The sequence below is a fragment of the Poecilia formosa genome, unplaced genomic scaffold, assembly GCF_000485575.1.
Source record: "Poecilia formosa unplaced genomic scaffold, Poecilia_formosa-5.1.2 Scaffold379, whole genome shotgun sequence".
NCBI lineage: Eukaryota > Metazoa > Chordata > Actinopteri > Cyprinodontiformes > Poeciliidae > Poecilia > Poecilia formosa.
In genome coordinates, this window is record NW_006800318.1 from 573,355 (window position 1) to 595,124 (window position 21,770).

At 39.7% G+C, this 21,770-nt stretch overlaps 1 protein-coding gene and 1 long non-coding RNA gene across 12 annotated transcripts in view; one reads left to right on the forward strand and one right to left on the reverse strand.

The window, feature by feature from the left end:
• Window positions 1-21,770, reverse strand: part of grip1 (glutamate receptor interacting protein 1) — a 57,202-nt gene that overhangs the window by 19,169 nt on the left and 16,263 nt on the right. For 2 of the 11 annotated variants that reach the window (XM_016662591.1, XM_016662588.1), the window contains exons 1-4: window positions 20,801-21,364; window positions 4,508-4,588; window positions 1,848-1,998; window positions 663-808 (exon numbers count right to left, since the gene is read on the reverse strand). In XM_016662591.1, the coding sequence (XP_016518077.1) occupies window positions 663-808; window positions 1,848-1,998; window positions 4,508-4,588; window positions 20,801-20,936 (514 nt within the window). In that variant the 5' untranslated portion in view covers window positions 20,937-21,364. Of the gene's footprint in view, window positions 1-662; window positions 809-1,847; window positions 1,999-4,507; window positions 4,589-11,465; window positions 11,745-20,800; window positions 21,365-21,770 lie in introns of those variants that run through there. The other 9 variants (XM_016662590.1, XM_016662587.1, XM_016662589.1 and 6 more) reach the window with 8 other exon arrangements.
• Window positions 4,664-21,770, forward strand: part of LOC107833406 (uncharacterized) — a 21,708-nt gene continuing 4,601 nt past the window's right edge. The window contains exons 1-2 of the long non-coding RNA XR_001659154.1: window positions 4,664-4,673; window positions 17,971-17,981. This is a non-coding gene — a long non-coding RNA (uncharacterized LOC107833406). The remainder of the gene's footprint in view (window positions 4,674-17,970; window positions 17,982-21,770) is intronic.

Here is a 21,770-nt window from a genome sequence, read left to right on the forward strand (position 1 = left end):
CCTAAGGAGTTTTGGGTAAAATATATTTACAGACAATTAAGATTTTATCTTAAATGCAAAATGTTTATATGTTTTGTACAGTTTTGGCTTAATTACTGCTCTGAGTTTGTTGTTTATGTCAGCAAATGAGCTTTTGCTGACAGATAACGAGCATACACTCGTTAACTAGAGTATAACTGGAGTGTATACTCTAGATAACGATTAATCAATTATTAAACTAGTTGAAGATTTAATTCTGCCAAAAACCAAAAAACCTTTAGATTACTCAGAAATTTTCTAGAAAGAAACTTGGAAATTTTTGAGTTTCTAAAGTTGAAAATGTTCAAGTTTTTTCAAAAAGAGATTTAAGATTAATCTCAAAATTTTTAACTTTATTTTTCACAAATCTTTAGATTTTTGTTACTCAGAAATTCCCCATTTTTCTAGAAAATGTCTGAGATTTATTGTGAAAATTTCTGGGAGTTTTTTGGCAGAAATGTATTCTTCTCTGTCTACAATGGCCCTAATGCACCACTGTACTAAAATGTTACTTCAACATGTCAAAATGTTAAAAAAATTCAAGGGATGTAAATGCTTTTGGAAGATTAAAGTAGTTCCTAAATTCAAAACTGAATAAATTTCAGCTCCTGAGAAGGAAAGTATGAACATGCTGAGTCACTTACAGACGGGCGGCAGCTCGTACTCGACCTCCAGCACCACACGCTCCCCGACGTTCTTCAGCAGGCTGATGATCTCGTCGTGTCTGAACTTGGCCAGGTTGATGCCGTTGACCGAGCGGATGTAGTCGCCCACATTCAGCTGGTCACTCCTGAACAAACAGAGATGGCCGTGAGTTTTATTAAATGCCTCATTTAAAGCTGATTATATATATATATATATATATATATAAACTTTATTAAGAAAATAAACTAATTACAAGAATGAACTCAGAATAAAGACAAAAGGAAATAGCACCAAAATTAAGTCAGTAAAAATAGCACGCAAGTCAAAAACATTACGAGAATAAAATCATAATACTGTCAGAATAAAGTGGTAATATTATGACTTTATTCTCACGTTTTTCTTTTCTTAGCGTGGTCCTAATACTCCGTCATAATATGTGTAACACAAGTATTTGGTTAACGGGAGACAGGTTAATATTTTCTGATTGAAGATCTGCAACAGGAAAATAAGGTTTTCCAGTCGAAAAAAAATCAACTGGAACGCCTTCGGAATTCGGTTTTTTTTTTGGAAACTGGGAACAACTCTGACTGGCCCCAGTAAGGACTTCAGTGAACATAAGACGTGCTGAAAACATAATTATTTTACACAACTCACACACGATAGTGCGTTTCTAAACCGAACAAATCAAAAAATGGTGTTTGTTTATGGAACGTAAAGCTTATAATTATGAGTGTGTGAGCTATTGCAAGCAATAGCTTTAGTTTATGGGCGCCGCCATGTTGAAATTATGACGCTGTTACCTCGGGTGTAACGTCAAACCCAGCTTCGAGTTCCCACTTCACTAGCAACTGGAACGCAACATTTTTATGTGAATAAACGAGCAAATAACAACAAAAACAACTGCGGATAACATTATGCTCTGTGTACTACTTAATCTGTTCAATTTAACACAACCTCTGACAGGAAAAATACAGGAATGAGGTGAAAGCTAGAGAGATGGAAGCTAAAGGTCAAAAGCGCATGCGCATTCACTGTAATACTGAAATCACAGAGCCATCTAGCGGCTTGGCATGGCATCTACAGCTGCTCCAAAAGTGCCGTCGAAACGGGGAACTTTTTCCCAAACATCCGCAGTTTCCAGGAGGCGGTATCGTTTAAATGAAGACGAAATTAATCGCTCTCACCTTGCAGCGATCCCTCCTTGTCGCAGGTTTGAAACCCGAGGCTTCCCGTCTTTGTCGATTCCTCCTGAAACGGTGAGTCCGAGCGTAGTTCCCTCCTTCTTCATCAGCTCCACCACCGTGCAGCCCCGAAACTCTTCTGAAAAACAGGTCACTGCGGCTCATCGTCAGTGTTTCTACGACGGCGTAACAGCGCCATCGTAGACAAAAAATAAGCACATTTCCACCAAAAAACTCAGCAATTTTTAGATTAATCTCAGAAAATTAAAGAAAAAAAATTTAGTTTGATCAGCTTGAAAAAAAGCTCAAAAATTCTGAAATTAACCTTAGAAATTTCCTTTAAAAAAGGAAGAAATTTCTCAGTTTGAAAAGTAGAAAATCTGCTAGAAACAAAGCTCAGAAATGTCTCAAAAATTTTCTATAAAACAAAAGAGAAAAGCAAAACAAGGAATTTCTGAGCCACAAAAGTCAATATTTGCCCAAAAAATCTCAGAAATTTTTAGATTAATCTCAGAAATTTTCGAGAAAAAGTAATGAAATTTGAGTTTGAAAAGAGCTTGAAAAAAATCAGAAATTGAGATTAATCTCAGAAAATAAAACAAAAGACATTTCTGAACTCCAAAAGTTGAATTTTGAAAGTAATCTCAGAAATTTTTTAAATAAAACTTGTAAATTTGAGTTTGACAAGTCAAAGGTTTGATTTAAAAAGACTCAAACTTCAAATTTTATTGAAAAGACAAGAAAATTTCTGAGCTTGAAAAGTCACAAATTTGCTAGAAAAAAATTATATTTTTAATTTCTGAGATTAATCTCAAAATTTCATTTTTTGTAGTAATTTTTTGACTTTTCAAACTTAGAAATGTTCTTGTTTTTTCTATAAAATTTCAGGGTTTTTTGGTGGAAATTTACTCCTTTTTTCCGTCTACAATGACCCTATCACGCCGCCGTAGTGTTTCTCTAAAACACAAGGAGAAATTAAATAATAACCCCAACAAACAGAAAAGAAGTCATCTCCTGATCTGTCGGCCATCTATTTTTTATCAAACCTCTGAATTATTCAGCAGAGGAAGCGCCGGGCGCGAGGAAACTACAGAGCTGCTGCCGCGCGATGTGAACCGTCCTCAGGTGATAAAACAGAAATCTGGATTTCACTCAGTCGTTGGATTTTAATATTAATGAGTCAGGGATTCACCTCAGTCCATTCAGCCAGGATTACGACGGCTCCACAAACAGCAGCGAACGGCAAGTCCATCTAAAATAAGAAAACCTCCAATCTTTGATTTTGCTCCCATGTTTGATGAAGCAGCTCCCTGCAGCTGCAGAGGAGTGACTTCTAAAATTGTTTCTTCACAAAACGGCTTTTTTTACTTAAAAGGAGCTGAGGAAGAAAGCCAGGCTCACAGGAAGCTCTATTTCTGTAGACGGGCTCTTTGCAGCCTGAACTGTGCCTCCTCTGTTCCACCGCTGATGAAGCAGCATCAACCTCCAGTCTCTGTGCCAGGAGTTCAACCAGGAAATTTAACCCGCAGCACTTTTTGAAGGTTTCATTTTAACTGTGATTTAATGGAAATGCAAAAAACCATTTAATTTCACCAACTGCTTGTTACTGGAAGCCAACAAAGTCCATCCAACTGGGAATGTAAAACGTCAAACTTGACTTTATGAATTAAATACTTAAATAAAATAATCCAGTAAAATTGAATTAATGAAAAATTTAAGCAAATAAAAGACAGCAAAAAAACTAAAGTAAAAAACAATAAAATAGTGCAATTACATTAAAAAAGTCAGACCAAATAAAGTAGAATCTATTAAAAAATAATAATTACAAACCACTTAAAAAATACAACAAAAATTATATTAAATTTGAAGCAATATTTTATGTCAAAACAAATAAACTGTCAAACACATTACATTTAATTAAAATAATAAAAAACAAGATGAAATAATAATAAAAAAATATTTTAACCAAAACTAAACTAAAATATAACCCAATCAATGCAAAACAATTAAAAAAATTATTTTATTTTATAAATCCAAAAAAAAACAAGAACGCCAAAATATAATTAATTAAAATAATTTTAAAAACATTTTCTTCCAAACCAAGTAGTTATAGCACATAAAAATAAAAATATAAGTAAATAACGCTTAACAAAATTAGATAAACAATTTTTAAGATCTTAAATTTTACATATATGTATAGAACACAAAAATATAAAAAAATTTAAGTAAATCCAAATTAAGTCAACAAATATAAGAAAGCAATTTAAAAAAGAATCTAAATAACTAATAAAATAAAACAAAACAGAGAAACCATTGTGGTTTCTCTGATGGTTTCAGAGAAACCATCGTATGTCTCCAAGTGATTTTCTTATTACTGGTCTTACTGGTGGAAACACATTAAACAAATATTTCCACCAGTTTCTGCAAATAGTTTAAACTCTTCCTTATAACAAGCACCTGGCAGGTTTTCGCAGAAAGCAGTCCTAACTAGGACAGCAGCTCCAGGTGGGAGCAGATAAAGTGCAAACAAAGCATCTTCCTACAACTAATGGGAGGAAAATATCAGCTGTTCCTGTTCTCCACTTTCAGCTGCTTTACTCCCAACCGCAGGAATCCCAGTAACTAATTTTAAACCGTCAGCAGGATGATGGTGGGAGTGTTACCTGGAATACTCTGCCTCCTGATGGCCAGCGCTCCATCTGGAGGTCGCGACCCGGCAGGGTGCTTTGTGTACGGCCCTTCATCTGAAAGGAAAACACAGAAAAAAAAACATCATTTATTGATTTAAACTCCAATCAGCTGGATTCAGAACAACAACACTTCTGTCTGGTTTTATTTCGCTTCAGACGTCCCACCAACAACTACTGGGTAGTTTTAAACAAATCTTAAATCATTCTGGGGGAAAAAAAAAAAACTTTCTGTTTCATCAGTTCCTTAAACTGATTTTCAAGCTCCAGCCATTCATTTAAGCGGGAATTATTATGGAAAATTGACATTTTGCTAATTTTTGTACTTCCTTTTTTGTTTCTGCTGCTTCTAAAAACAACCAAAGTGCTTAAAAAAACACCAAGCCATCTTTTTGGTGTCTGGAAAAGGAGTCATTTCAAAAACCTCCCAACTGTTAAGTCACATTCCAGCGCACTGCACCGTTACTTAGCAACCCAAGCAGAGTTCCGCCCGTTACCTAGCAACCACAGCAGAATTCCAGCATGGTTCTACAGCTGTATGCAAGACAAGTGTTTTGTTTTTCATCAGTCTGTTGTAACAGGTACAACAGTTCAACTGCAGTAGCCACCATCCGACCAAAAGAGGGCAGCACTGAGACGGTCTTAGGCAAAAATATTGCAAAACTAAATAAATGTGCAAAAAATATCACAATTCACACAGAAACATATAGATATTACCCTAAATAACATATTTAGACAATTTATCAACACAGACAACAATAGACTTTTTACTTGTCTAGAAAACTATTTTTTTATGTTTATCTTTTTTAATGAGTAAAACAAAAGTTTAAGATAAAAAAACTGTCAGTAAATATAGACTGATGGTTTGATTTAATTATGAGTTTTAATCCAGTTAGAATCTCAGATTATTAAAAGAAAACACCAAAATAACCAAAAGTTTTCCGTCGAGCTCTTTCTGTTTCATCTCGCTCTTTACTTTGGCGTTATTATATTTTGGCTTCCTGTTGGGCTGTAATTTATTCTAATCTGATCTGGATCGGCTCTGTTCGGTTCCAGCAGCCCGGCTCAGAAGCAAAATGAGATTGTGGAAACACTTCAATGTTTTGCAGCCATTGTGAGGACCCTGCTATCCTGGAGGTTCAGCTTGCACTGAAGATGGTTTCTGACCCTAAAACTACGTCTTCTGATAAAATTTCAGGATTGTATTTATTTCGCTCTCCAAATTGAATCCCCTGAATGTGATTGTTTCAGCTTTTGGTCCCCAGTAGACTTGTAACACACACACTCACATTCAGACCATATCTAAGTGAAGATGAAAGCCGAGCCTCCTCCTCCTCTTTCAGATGTAGGGCAGCAGCATCCAGCCTTTTCTGTGCTCAGCGACACTACTATGTACTCAACATGCTCTGTATAATACTGCATAAGGCTCAAATAAAGGCTTTGGATGAAATGCTGACGTAAATTCACTGAGACTGAGGATTAAATTTGCATTTCCAGTGATGCTAAAATATAAACAAGCGATGTTTGTTGCGTCAGGACATCCTAAAATCAGGTGAACAGCAACAAAACATGACACTTCACACCATCTCATTACTTATTCAGAAGAAATGAAACCCAAAAGCAGGAGCAGGGAGTGAAAACCAACCCTAGCCGTCACTACATGAGGGAAAGTAGCAGCAAATGATCTTTAAACGCGTTTAAAGGGAGTCCGTACTTCTGTAACCAAAGTCAAATAACAACCTAGTCTTAGTTTGACTCATTGATTTTGTGTTTTTACAAACAGAATAAAGATTTCCTGATGTATTTTAGATTTTGAGGATCCAGTTGACTTTTATTAGTAATTCTACAATGAGTTCATGTTTTTTGGCGTCTGGAAAATGAGTTGTTTCAAAAACCTCTGGAATGTAATGTAACAAATCAGCAGGCACTGCCCGTACCTTAGGAACCCAGGCAGAGTTCTGACTGTTACCTAGCAACCAAAGCAGAGCTCCAGCATATTTGGTCAGCTGGTTTAACTGCTGCATGTGTTGTACAACGGCTGCTGGAAAAGTCAAGTGTTTTATTGTTGACTTGCCATCCAGAAACCACTTGCTGCACTCCGGTTGGTTGTGCATGAGGCGCTACTGATGCTTTTTAAAGATGTACGGTTGTATAAATGCGCATCTGTTTGAAATGTTGAGTTTATTTGGATTTAAAGTGATGAGTCCCTAAAACAGGACAGAACTGAAGAGACAAAAATCTCATTATCATGCAAAAAATCTACCGAACATGTTTTGTATAGGCCATACACCTACCCTAACATGTTCAAAAGAATAATCGATCACCTGTACAAACTCTGCATAGTAATCTAGATTTAAATGAGCCCATTTGTCCAAGCAGGGCTGAACAAATGGACAAACAAGAATAAAAAGAATTGAGGTGTCAAATCATCCCAGTCAAAGCTCAGACCTTAAGAGAGCTTCAGATAACAGGTGTAACAAACAGCTCAGGTCAGTCTGTTGTTTTGACGAAGGTCTCCTCACAGCGCCTGCAGATCGATACGGTTGTTCTGAGTGATTCCCTTCATCCTGTGGTGAAGCAGCAGGGGGTCCCTGTACAGATCGATGGCTATAAACTGATCGGTGCTGGCAGAAACTGACTGGATAACACCTTCTCAGGACCTGGTTTTCATTTTGGGAATGCATAATGTAATAATTTACCTCATTATATCCCTAAATGTCTTTAAAAATGTCCCGTACCGATGATCTAAGGCTTGCTGCTTATTAAAAATAAACAATATTTGCATTTACATTCATTACTCTTGTCCTGCAGCTACTATGTGGGGTTTCAAAGCTGAGCTGTGTTTTCAGTTGTATATTTAATATCCTCAGAGGAATACAGCGACACACTGACGCTCCGTACCTTATTATAGACTCATTCAAAGCCGTTTAAAACACACAGGCGAACCGAAGGAGCAGCCGCTGTGGCGGAGACAAAGCTTTTCTCCGAGGGTTAAATTCAGACGTTAAGAGGTGCTGCTTTAAAAACCACCGAGTCAAGATGTTTGGCTGCGAGAGGAAACCTACTGAGCCACATAAAAAGAGCTGCGAAACTTCAAATGGAGGCAAAAATGATGAAAGTTATTCCCCAGCTTGATCCTGGGAGTCCTGGGGCTTGGAGTGGAGGACGGAGTCCAACTTGTTCAAGTGTTTGCTGTGATTCCCGTAATTAAAAAGGAAGAAGAGGGGAAGAGCGGAGCCAAAGTCAGAGTCTCAACGGATTTTAGGCAGACGAGGTTCTGGTTTCCAGTCTGGTTCTGCTGCTGGGACACGGAGGATGCGGCTCATGTAATCCAATAAACCATCTGCTGTTCAAAAGGTTAAATATTAGTTTTTTTTTTACAGACATCTAAATATAGATAACAAAAGGAAAGCACATTCAGATCAGGTGTTCTTGTTAATTTGTGAATACAAAACATTAATCCAATAAATTACCTGTCTGGGAATATGGCTTAAAAATAAAATCCCAGATTTTTTTTTCCATATAAGATCCAATTAAATGGGTTTCTTTTCTAAAACAACAGAGAAAATATTTTCAAAAAGTCGATTTTATTTCAATCAACCCTTCTGAGTTGAACGACAAAGTATTAGAGTCATGCTGCGAGATTTTTTGTTAAATTATCATGGAAGAGTCTGCAGGTACTGCAATGTTACCTAGCAACCCCGCCAGAGTTTCGCCCATTGCCTAGCAACCCCGCCAGAATTCCAGCATGTTTGGTTAGAAGGATTTACTGCAGTATGCACTGTACAATGGCTGCTCGTTTTTCTATTTTCTCTTTTTCTACCAAAAACAGGATGATAATCCGTAGGAAAAATTTGTAATTAAAAAAATATTTACGCTGCACCTTACTTGTATACTTACAGCCCAGATGAGAAATGTTTGATTTTACTAATGTTGTCAGAGGAAGAAAAGCTAATTTTTTACATTTTACATCCAATAGCAACTCAGTACTATTTTTATTTCTCCACTGATTCATTATTTGATGTAAAAAACAAATAAAAAATCAAAAGTACACATAGCAAACAGAGCAGAAAGTGTCCTGAAATAAACTCCAACTGACAAAAATGTTTTGTTCCAACACTGTTGCTGTTTGTTCAGGATTTAGTCATTCAGACCTAATTTGGATGTTGTTTTCACCTCGTCTGTGAGGCTGCAGCACAATCCTGGTTGTATAATGATAATTCAATTGAATCTGTAACGTCCCAGTAAACCATGACATTGAACCAGCTAACTTTTGAACTGTGTAAACAAGAGGAAGAAGCAGAAATGAAAAGAAAAGGCAGATAAAAAAAAACATATCAACCGAAACATGAGGAGAAGCACAAGTCATAAAATCAGAGAAATTAAAAAGGAGTTTGTTTACATTTGATATGGAAAAAAACAAGCCTCTAAAATTACAACAAAAATAAAAATAAATGTTCCTACTTTTCATTTTTAGCAAAAAAAAATAGCAACAATAAGGAGAGAATGTGTGACTGAAGTTAACATTTCAGCATCTTAGTAGAGTAACAATATGACAGCGACATTAACGTAACGCAGCTAAACACACGAGTTAAACGTGAACTTTGCTCAACTTTTATGTTGAGAAGAGAGGAAGTTGAATAGTAATCTTGTGGCTTGCTAAAAAAAAGTATTCTGTTCAAACTGTTATTTAGAAAAATGGAAAGTCTGAATCAGTTAGAGCAACGTCTAGCTGAGTTTTGACAGAAATCAAGCTTCAAATTAAAGTTTTTAGTCACTAAAGTTTAACGTTAGTGGACTGTGCTCCCCAACAAGAGCTCTTAAATCACTCTGTACGGTGCTGGATTGTCAAGTCTCTCAAGATAATTCTTTCACATTATACAACATATTTATTTATTTTAGACAATAAAGTGAATGTCTGTAAATCTTAGGATTTACAGACATGTCTCCCTATATGACGGCTATATAAACCATTATTAAGGTTTAAACCTTAATAAACCTTAATAATAATAATAAGGGTTTTAATAAAGGTTTAAACCATTATTAAGGTTTAAACCTTAATAATGACAAATTCAACAAAGATCCCAGGACAGCGCTCCTAACATTGGAACCTGGAGGTTTACAGTTAAACAGACTGCTATCTCTTTAAAATATTGATAATTTCATGTAAAAAGAAGCCGGACGACATGTGAACCTCCAAGGACAGATTCCTGGCTGCATACAGCAAAAACTGACTCATTTTTCAGCAAAAGTCAAGGCTTTGACTCCCTGAAGGGTTTGATGAATGATGCATGTTTCCTGTCATGTTGATGTTTAATTTGACATTTTAAGAAAGCAAACGGTTGAAAGAAGAGCTATTTTTGGCTGTTAAGTCAGGTAAATTATCCTGTCTTAGCCAGGTCTGAGAGAAAAACACGTCAAATTTGAACAATTTAGGGTTTTTCCACCTAACTTGGTTTGATTGGGGTTAAAAATTGCAACACGTTACATTTCCAGCTACTGTGGTTCTCTTTATCACTACACTGAGTCAAACCAACTGAATCCTTTGAAAAAGCTGTTCCCCTCCTCGCCTGTGGGGGCGCTGAACCAAGAACTACTGAAAGAAACAACACGAAAACCAAAGAAGCTCAACTTCTTTCTTCACAACATGCAAAGAAAAATGCTTTCCACGTTTTTTAGCAGTTGTTCTTTCATCTTTGGCTAAAAACCACAAGCGATGTCTCCCACTAGCGCTAGCCTCACAGGTTTGTTAGGTAGTATATACCCAGAATGCCAAGCGTTGTAGTCCTGTTATGGTTCAAATGCATATGTAAACACCAAACAGACCAGAGCAGAAAGAGGACTAAACTGCAGGGCATTGTGGGTAAATACAACCAAAACAAACGCGCTAGGCTAGAGCTAGCAGGAAAAATGCGATGTACGTTTTTACAAAAGACAAAAGCAAAATACTCTAACTGCTGAAATCTGACGCCACTCCATTTTTGTGTACATTTTGTATAGAAGAAAGTTGAGGACAGTGTCGTCTTCATAGGTTTTCATGTCATTTCCTTCACAGGTTCTTGGTGCAGCACCCCCACAGGTGAGGAGGGGAACAGCGTGTTCATTTAATTTGGTAGATGTGAAAGAGAACCACAGCAGCTGAAAATGTAATAAATGTTGCAGTTTTGGTCCCAATCGAACCGAGTCTACCAGACTACCAGGTATGACAACATCCTAGGTTTGTAAGTGGACCAAACTTCGACTGCGTATAAACACCTCCCCAAAAGAACCGGACTTGGGAGGCAAACAAACTAGAATTTAATGCAACTGGACTGAGCACAGTTAGTGTAAGAGTCGAGGCTTTGAGCTGGACCTGAAGAGTCGAGTACGAGAAGTTTGACTTTAATCTCAGAGAATAATATTTCAGCGTGACACAAACTCTTTCTGACAGGAGAGAAAAAAACTCGAGCTCACAGTTTCGCCCTGAAAGTTGTGTCACAGCGATGAAAAGGAAAAAAAAAAAAAAAGAAGCAGCCAAGAAACACCTGAAGCTTCAACCCGGACTGAAAGACGGAGAATCTGATCAGAAACAACCAACCAGCCATCGCCTGCCTGCTCTGCTTCCTGTTCACACATGAATATTAGATCCTGGATAATAAGACGCTGCCCGGAGCCGCAGCAACCTGCAGCCATCAACTGGATGGATCCATCAGGAGATCGTTTAACACACACATGTACACACACACACACACGCACACCCACACATACACACAGCTGGCTGTAATCCCCAATAACCCCTTCTCCTCTCTTCATGTTCAATGTCAGCAGTTTGCCACCAGAGACACACAACCAACATGCAGCATGTATGTTGCATGGTAACACACACACACACGCACACACACACACGCACACACACGCACGCACACACACACACACACACACACGCTGTCTCTACCTTTGTTCACCCTACGCAGGATCTGGCAGCGACACTTAAACGACACGGCGATCATAGTGAAGCCGAGCCGAGCGTCGCCTCCCCCCCGAGCGCCATGCAGGTGCAGCCGCCGCCGATGAAGAACGGGAAAGAAAGACAGGAAAAATGGGAAATACTACTCTTCCTCCTCCTCCTCTTCCTCTGCGAGAGGCTGAGAGACGGAGGAGCTCCTCAAACCGAAACTGTCATCGAAGGCGGGAGAGGGAGGCGGAGAGCGCTGCAGATGTGAAGCTCTCAGATAAAAAATAAAAAGAATCAGCCAGAGGGGAAGAGAGGGAGGAGAGGGGGAGGGGGAGGAAGAGTCTGCGCAGATTGGAGGATGAAGAGGAGGAAGATGAGGAGGAGGGAGGCTGCTGTTTCTGACCACTGGACTGAGCATCTGGATGTATGGATGGATGGATGAAATTTACTGTTTTTGTTATAAACCAAAATAATTTTCAGAGTTCTGTGATAAATGTTCTACTTTTATTATTTTAATTTTATTTTTATTCATTTATTTTTTTATTTAAAAAATTCAATTTTTACTGTGAGTGCCTCTGAACCCTCAGAAGAAAATGACTGATTTTCTACTTAATTAATATTTATTACAATAATAAGTATTTATTCCATGTTTAATTTAACCACAAAATGAAAAGAGAGACGACACATCAGCAGAAACAGATTAAACATTCAAAATGAGCAGCATTATTCACAACAAATCCGATAAAATCAATTATTAAATTGACCCAGACTAATTAAACGGTCCGGTTCTGGAGGCCGCAGTGGTTTAACTCCTGACGCTGTGCGGACCAATCAGAACTCACCTCCTGCGCTGTGTGCCAGGTGATTGGCCGGCAGCTGATAAGGGGGCGTGTCCTGCAGTAGGTAGTGGACAGACATGTAGGTCAGTGTTCCAGCAGCAGATTACAGCAGATTAACGTCAGTCATTGTGTATTAAAGGTATAATCTGTGATATTTTACTATAACCGCTCTCTCTCTCTCTCTCTGTGAGCCTTCCTCAGTCCGTGTCTCCCCACCAGCATCATCATCCTCAGTCCAACAAAGACTTCTAATGTCTCAGAATCTGATGTCTGCTGCCCCCTGCTGGTCAGATTTACAATCACATTCACTTTGAGACTGTTACGTCTCCTAATGGTGACACGGCAGCATCGCAGCTTGTAGCTACAGCCCTATCATTTATCTTTAAACCAAACTTTTTTTTTTACTTTTTTTTAACTTCCAGTAATATTTAATCTCAGTATTTGGCTCCAAAAAAGTCAGAAATTATAGAAAGAGCAACATAAAATCAGAACCTGAAGAAGGGCAGAGAGATTACAGCTTAAAGAATGAGATTCTGGAGAAATTACCAAACCCGTTCAGAACTGGAGCATGAGGAACAGAACCAGGATTTAGAGGTACAAGGACCAAACAGAACCAAAGATGGTGGAGGAAGTATAACACGCCAAGAACCAGAGAAATGTGGAGGAAATATGAGCCCAAAAGCAGAATCACAGGAAGTTCTATCCGATTAACCATCAGACCAGTCAGAACTGGGTCTGACAAAAGTTCTTAAAGATCCAGCCGGAACCAGACAAATGGTTCTGAATCAGCAGAACCAACTCCAACTAGATTAATTTAGAAAATATTTAAAACCAGAACCTGTGAGAAGCAGATTAATCAAAGCAAAGACCCAAATCAATCAGAACCGAAACCAGAAACTCTAAATAATCTAAAGCCAGAACCAGAACCAGAACCAAGAGGATAAAATATAAAAAACCCAAACCATTCACAACCAGTTTAAATCAATAAAACCCAACAGAAACCAGAACCAGTTAGATGAGAACCACTGTGGAGTTTCAGAACCAGACTGCCAGACAGAACCACACAGAACCCAGACCCAAATCAAATAATATGACAAAAAAGATCCCAGGGCACTTTGAAACAGAACCAGAACACTTAGAACCCAACAAATGTCCAACAACAAGAAACATCCGGGCTCAGTAGAGGTCCAAACCAAACAGAACCCGTCCTATCCTACAATGGTTCTGAAACCTTCAAGCAATGGGGTTCAATCCGAGCTAAACCCAACAACTCAGAACCAGCTGAGCAGATCAGAGAAATCCAGACAGAACCGGACTCAGAAGAACCATCGAATGTATCTTGGATCAGTACCAGTAAAACTGTTAACAACAGAAATTAAGAAGAACCAGCTGAGATCCATAAACCCATCAGAACCAGAACCCAGATAGAACTGGACTCTGGGATTCTGAACCAGAAGAAGCAAAACTACATGGATCACAGTGTTCCTCCAGAACCAGAACCCTCTACATAAAGAAGCAAACCCATCAGAACTAAGGGAAGAGTCTAAAAGCAGAACCAGCTCTTATCTATAACACTGGTTCTGAAAAGTCCAAAGAATTTAAACAGGATAAAATGAAAGAAATCTGTTAAAATCCAACAAACTGGGGCAGAACCAGCTAGCGAACCAGAACCAGCTAACAAACCAGAACCAGCTAACAAACCAGAACCAGCTAATGAACCAGAACCAGCTAATGAACCAGAACCAGCTAACGAACCAGAACCAGCTAACAAACCAGAACCAGCTAATAAACCAGAACCAGCTAATGAACATAACTCGTTGTATCATAAATCAGAAGGTGGATTTATCCAGCAGAACCGAGAAACCGGGCCAAGATAAGCCGATATTGCGACTTGAACTGGTAAAAGTTTTCAAAATCTGAAGAATCAGAACCAAGAAAAGAGATACAGGAAGTAGAACCAAAAGAAAACAGAACCAGATTCAGCATCGATCCAAACCAACCAGTTCCAGTGCAGAAAGGTCCTGCTGCTGAGTGCCCAACTTTACGGACGTCCCTGAACGCACCTCACCTGTAATAATACACCGTCGCGAGCTGATGAAGCCCGTCCCGCTGCTGCCGAACACACGCATGCGGCCACAGCGGTTACCATGGAAACAGGCCAATGAATAATTGAGGGGCGAGAGCGACCCCGCGACGTACAAAAGAGTGATTTTACAGATGAAAGCAGAACTCTCTCTCTCTCTCACACACACACACACACACTTACGCACGCACACACACGTACACGCACATACACACACACACACACAGACACACACACACACACACACACATTCCAGATTATCATCACAGCTGCTGGCATTTCAAAACAAAATCAGTATGTGTGTGTGTGTCCGTGCATGTGTGTGTGTGTGCGCGCGTGTGTGTGTACGTGTGTGTGTCCGTGCGTGTGTGTGTGTGAACACGAGGCTTTGAGTCACCATGACATCTTCTTCTGTGTGCGCACATAAACTGGGTGTTAATAACGCCGCTGCTGTGACGGGAAGAAGAAGAAGAGACGTGCCACCCCTTAATTAGAGAGAATAGTCTCGGTCCGATGGACCGGCTCATGTGAGAGGCGGTCCAGATGGGCTGCAGCCGCGACACACTAAGTCCGACCAGAACCAGAACTCTGCTTCCGGCTTTTCCAGGTGGAGTAAGAATAAAAAAAACAAAACATGGCAAAGAATCCAAGTTGTTTGCATTGTTGCCCTAAAGCAAAAAGGTCCTGGGTTTGAATCCCTCTGGGTACTCCGTCTTCAGAGTCCACAAAATTGACCGCCATCTTGGTAGGCAAGCGCAGCTCAAAGCATCAAATACAAAGCTCACAGAAGTGTGACGTCATATGGGAAATATGTATTGGTGTCTAAATCGATTTTGGGTCCAGCTGGCAGTGGGAACGCTCTCCTGAATACGCCGGACCGTAAAATAACGTACCAAACAGCACCGACCAACCTGTGCCATACGTGGAATGAAGGCAACTTAAAAAGCAAAAGACAACTAGCTTTAGCTGGTCCGTTAGACTCGGTTCAATCTGGGACCAAAACTGCAACATTTGTTCTACTTCCAGCTGCTGTGGTTCTCTATCACACTGCACTGAGTCAAAACAACTAAACCCTTTGAGCAACCTGTTCCCCTCCTGGCCTGTAGGGGCGCTGCACCTAGAACCACTGAAGGAAAGAATACAAAAACCTCTGAAGACACTGAGCTCTACTTCCTTTGTGAAATATAAACAAAAATGGATGTTAGCATTTGTAGGACTTCTCTCTTGTCTTTGGCTAAAGACCACAAGTCATTTCTTTTGCTAATACTAGCTAGTTTGCTGTGGTTGTATTTACCCAGAATGCCTTGCAATGTTCTCCACTTCCTGCTTTTGGAGCAGTATTGGCGATGACATTGAAATCGCACCAGAGTTCACTTTAACTGAACAGAGACCGAGGTTTGCAAAGTTTGCATCAACAAACGAACCAGAGTTGGATTAAAGCGAACTAAAGATGTGGTGAGGAATTTCAGCAGTCCTGGAGTTTCAACACAGATTATAGAGAAAGTTGTTTCAAACAGAAAGTTTTGCTCAAACTAAGAAGAAATTATTCAAAGCGTCACATTGACCAATTTTCCCAGCCATGAGAGTAAAATATGAAGCTGCAGATTAAGAGAGTAAAACAGCAGCAAGGACAGAAACTAGCAGGATGTCCTGAGCAGTAGAAATATGGAAACGCCGGGTTTGTTGCATCACTCAGAGCCAGATGTACCTAATGAACTGGCAACTGTCTGAAGGGAATCGGAGGGGGAAAAATGAGGAAGTTGTTCTTTAATTTAAAAGAACTAATTAAACATCAAATCCAAATAATGAGGGGAAAGTGCAGTGAATCCTGAGAGGCCTGCAGATTAATTAATTGCGTGGATTTCTGCTCTACTTTCCGCCGCTCGCTCGTGTGTGTTCATGGGCTGTGAAGATAATCGGGAGAAGAACGCCGCCTCCGGACGGAGCGGCTCGGCGCCAACGGCAGCTGACGGACGAGAGGCGGACGTGGGCCTGGGAGCCGGCGGAGTCGAGGGGAGTCTAACACATTCACACATGGAAAAAAACATGTAGGCGAACACTTCATGATGGGTCTGCTAATGGCAGCCAGGAAGGGATAAAAACAAAGATGTTCCTGCTTTTAACAGATTTGTTTCCTCCAAACAGGAACAATCAGACGCAGCAGAGCTTCCTGATCCTCCATCTCCGTCACATTGGACGCAGAGATGTTAACCGAGCGCCGATTTAAGGCATTAATTAGCACATTTTCTATGTCAGCAGCCTTCGCATCACACATGACGGCTGCACCGCTCTGAGCTCTGGATCACCCAACAGTCACTTTCTCTGTGTGTTAATGTATGCATCAAAATATTTCTGCACATAATGAGATCACGGAGCGGTCGGAGAGGAAGGTGAGGCAGGTGACAGCGACTACTAAAAATATTAGAAAGCTGCTCGTCATCAACAGATCTGAGGGGGAAACATTTAATCTGAGAAGTTCAAAGTCTGACATTTTGTCATGTTGCACCACAAACTGCAAAGATTTATCCCTCATTTCATGTTTATGAGCGACTTTTGTGTTGCTCTGGCACAAAAAGTCCCAATAAAACACACTGCAGTCTGTTGGTGTAACATTACGAAATGTGAAAACGTTCAAGATAATATTTATTAATATAGCATAATAAATAAAGATGTAGGGGGCGCCGTTTGTAAAGCTACACAGTCAAAAATTAACAGCAATAATTTGGGTTATTTAGTCTGAAATAAGGAAAAATGGGGCTTGATTTCCCAAAGCCATACAGTTACCATTCAATTATAAAAGCCACTTTTAGTTAGAATGAAGCTAAATATTTAGCATAAAGCTAAATATTTAGCTTGCCAACTAAACATTTAGGTTGGATTCAAACTAAAGTTTAGCTCGCTAACTAAATATTTAGGCTGGAGCTGCGTAGTTAGCTTCAAGATTTCAAAATAAATATTTATTTTTTGCTGCTGGTTGATTGTCAAGCATGAGACAATCTGTCCAAGATTGATTCAGGGAGTAAGCAGAGAAGAATCAAGGTGCTCCAATGGCCTAGTCAAAGTCTAGACTGTTAACTGTGGTGGGACCTCTAAAGAAATGAGCAAAGAAATGTCTCCTTCTCCACTCTGGTAAATCCTGTGATATACTACTTTGTTTTGCTCATTTCAGAAAATTATTTTTTATGTCCTTTGATAAATAATAGATTATAATGTTATCTATAACTGTTATAACTGATATAAATTCCTAAAAATTACTTTTTGCACATAAATGTAAATTTTATATCAGTCCCAACTTCTACCTGAGACGTTGATCACTTAGTCTGCATACATTTTGTTTCTAATATTTGTCAGAAATGGATTCATGTGTTCATACAGTAATGATTAAACTAATGCTTAGATTTGTAAAAACGAGCCTGGCACATAAACACATCTCCCCTTTGAATAGAAATGTGACTCCTGAGGGGGAAAGAGGTAAAATCCCGAGTATCACTGATCGTCACGTTAATGTTAGTAAAGCAGGTTAACAGAGCCGCTGCACATTAAATCAGGGAGTAAAGCCCCAACAAAGCAGGTCTGAGGAGAGTTTCTGTGTTTGTCTCCGGGTTAGTCAGTCAACCAGCCATAAATCGCTTTCAAATACAATCACACGCTGCAATGACCACAACACACCCTGAGTCGGACGATGGCTTCGAGAAATGCCTTTTGGCAGCTCTGCAACACAAACAAACACAAACTGTACATTCCCAAAGCAGGGTCAAAGTTCAGCAGTAAATCTCAGCATGTAAACATGCTCAGATCTCATGTTTTAGGCGATTAAATTCACACTCAGAGTTGTTTGTTGAATCTTCTTTGGGGGAAAACCAGCGAGAAGCGGCCAAACAGAATCGTTAATCAGTTTGGAAAAGTCCAGTCGGCAGTTTCTCTGAAGGCTTGCAGACGGCGACGGGAACCGGGGTTCACCCATGAAAATCAGCTGCAGGAAATCAAACACTAAATATCCTCTCTAATCATCCAGGAGCAAATATGTTGGTGCTTTTTTAAAAATTCCCATCCTTTAAAGGCCGGAAATTGGAATGAAACTTCATATTTTAACGTTTCTCCATCATTTCCAGACCATAAACCACCTAAAAAATCAGTAGAACGAATCAAACTATGGAAGCTGTAACTGTATTACAACCTCTTTGCCATTTTCATCAAGGCTGCACAATAACAGGTGCAATAAATCCCATTTTTTCACCAGTACCTTCAGCATTCTGGGCATCTTCTCCAGGGACACTCCATCCAACCAAATATTAGCATCCAACTCTGACACTACGATGAGATGTATCACATCTGTCACACTATTCAGAAATAAACTTGAGAAAACTGTTATATCCAATATGCGTGTTTCATTCAGGCTGTGAAAGAGCGAGAGAGAGCCAGATTTCAAATTTTAAATAAGATTTTTTTTAAACCAGGTGAAGCTAAACTACCACTTTAGGAGTCCAGAGTTTTGTATTTTAAATGCAATATTTATATATTTCTGTACAGTTTTAGCTTAATTGCTGCTTTTTGTCTGTTGTTCTTTAAGCAAATGGCCTTCTTTTGATGCCCCAGGTGCCTAAAGCAAGTCTGAACATTATCACGTCAATAGATTGATTTGGTTGGTATATTTAGATCTAAAACTGGCCTCAGAGGGTAAATCAGAGTCTAAAAACGTAAAAACCTGCAGGGTCAGGCTGAAAGCGCCACGCCCTGCCACCTTTTTAGCAACAGATCCGGTCTGATCTGACGGCATCAGATCTGCAGAGGCCTGATTTGTAAATTTATTCAGGGACGGATGGAAGACAGCTCAGCTTTGTCAGACTCGGCCGTGTTAGAAATAAAAGCGTTTGGGTTGTTAATGAGGTAAACGCCTGAAAACGGTCAAATTTAAACTGAAGCTAAAGACGAGAGAATAAAGATTTTAACAGGGCTGGTCCATTGGAAAGTCTGAAGATGGAAAATATTTTTTATTGAAGTCTGCTAGGGTTGAGCATTAAACTGATTTTATCTATTAAACAAATTTTTGGTTTTGGAAGATTGAATTTTTGGAAAACTGGGATTTTTCTTTCACCAATGTACTCCTTGCTCAGGGCGGCCATCTTGTTTGACAAGCATGCTTTACACTTTGAACTGAACATGAAGGTCAGGCTACATTTTTTATTTCCATTAACAGTCGTACGACAAAACAGTTAAAATAATATGAGAATAAAGTGGCAACTTCATGAGATCTCCAAAAATAACCAAAAAGTAAAATATTGAGCATCTTGAGAAGCTAAACGTTGATTTTAAACATAAGGAAACACTTTGAAACTTTCGTAAAAATTACTGAGTATTTTGAAGAAAGAACTACACTTCTTTCTTCTTACAGAAAAAAACATTTTTTCACATAATTTTAAGATTTCTTCTGGTAAAATTGCATCTTTTTTCTGCTAATATTTTGGCTAAGTTGTTATAATTACACCAAAATCCTGCGACGTGCAACTCACAGAAGGGATGACTGAAATAAAAAACACTTTTTAAACATATTCTCTCTCATTTGTAATTTATTTTTTAGAAAACAAAGAAATCATTGAAAAGATTAATTTTTAAGCCATAATGCTTAAAAATGGCTTTTTACAAAGATTTTCGCTATAAATTGTTCCAAACTAAAGATTCACATCAACCAACAACATCCAGTTTCTCTCAAAGATCAATAAACTTTAATTTCTAAAGAATACCAGTTCATGATTAATCAATTACTAAATTTGCTATTTCAATAATCAAATCATCACGATTAATCCGATTAATCGCTTCAGCGCTAAGATAAAGAAAATACACAGCAGCTGCAGTCGCAGGTTTTCTCCTGTTTTTTACTAATTTTTCTTAGACACAGAGAAAAACATGCTGTGTTCTTTCAGCAAATGTTCTTTTTTAGAGTGTATGCTCCAGCTAACGATTAATCGATTACTAAATTAGATTAATCACGATAAATCCACCAGGAGAAGTCTGATCTGTAAATAAAAGCTAAGAAGAGGATTCCTGCAACGCCTGTTGAAGTTCAGCCGGATTTAAACGCAACAGAAACCTGGAATTATGTGAATTTCCCACATTCCTTCCTCCTGTAAACACTTCCTGCCTTGTTATTACCAACAAGCCACCTGGACACCTGAGCGGGCGTGTGTGCCGTAACTGAGAAAAGACCTTCATCTATAATGGAGAAGCCGCCACGCGCTCGTATTTTCACCTCATTTTAAAGTCAAATCGAAGGGAACCTCGCGTGCACCTGCTCCCTGCGCCCAGCCGGGCCGTTTCAAACCCCCCGGCGTCCTCTGAGGAGGACTCCAGCCCCAGCTTGGAGCCCCTTCAGCAGTGATAATCTGTTGATAAGCTGCCCTGCCTGCAGCACTCACTCAGAAGGTGTGTGTTGTACTTGCTGGTGTAGTAGTAAACGTCTTCGTAGCCTTCCTGGTAGTCGTCGTCCGCCCGGTACCGCCTCCCTCGCCGCCTCCGGCTCAGGAGGCGCAGCAGGGCCAGGAACCGCTCCATCCCGGCGCGCCGCGGGTCCAAACCGGGTCCAAACTGGGCCGGGCTAAGCTAGCAGCGATGCTGAGGACGATGAGCGCAGCTCCACACAGGCAGACGGGGAGAGGGAGTGGGATCAGGTTTCCTCCTCCTCCTCTTGGCTTTTTGCTTGCTGCTGCACTCACACACTCACACACACACTCTCTCTCACACACACACACACACACACCTCTGGATGCCTCACACACACTCTCTCTGACACACTTGCTCTTTGTATTCTCTGCAGCCTTCCTCTCCTCCTCTGTTCCAGTCTTCTTTCGCCGGCCTCGGCCAATCAAAAACCTCGCCTCACACACACACAAAACACTCCTTCATCTCTGCTCTCCATTGTGTGCTTCCTCTCCTTCATTAGCTCCTTCCTCCCTTTCTTTGTCATCTTTTCCTCCCTCTCATCCATGATTGCCACCTTCCTCCTCCTCTTCACACTCCAAGGGGGAGGGGAGGGCTCTGGATTCCTCGGCATGGTCTGTAATTGCGCGCTGAGAGGAAGAGGCGGCGTTTTTTTTTCTCCACCGGTTTTCTGTCTTTCTGGAAACAACACCTGGTCAGCGTTTCTCAGTTTGCTCGCTCCAACCGGACCAAAGCAACACCAGCATCCCCCAGAAAACGCTCACAAGTTTCTGATTCTGCCTCCATAGACCAATATTTTACCACAATTTGTCACAGAAATCACAAACTTCATGCTTTCGAATCTGGTGTGAAAAGAATCTGATATTTTATTTTTCAGCCATATCGCTCAGCTCTACTGAAAAGAGCAACCTGAATTTTTACTCTGGCCCCTTTATTCTGATATTCTAA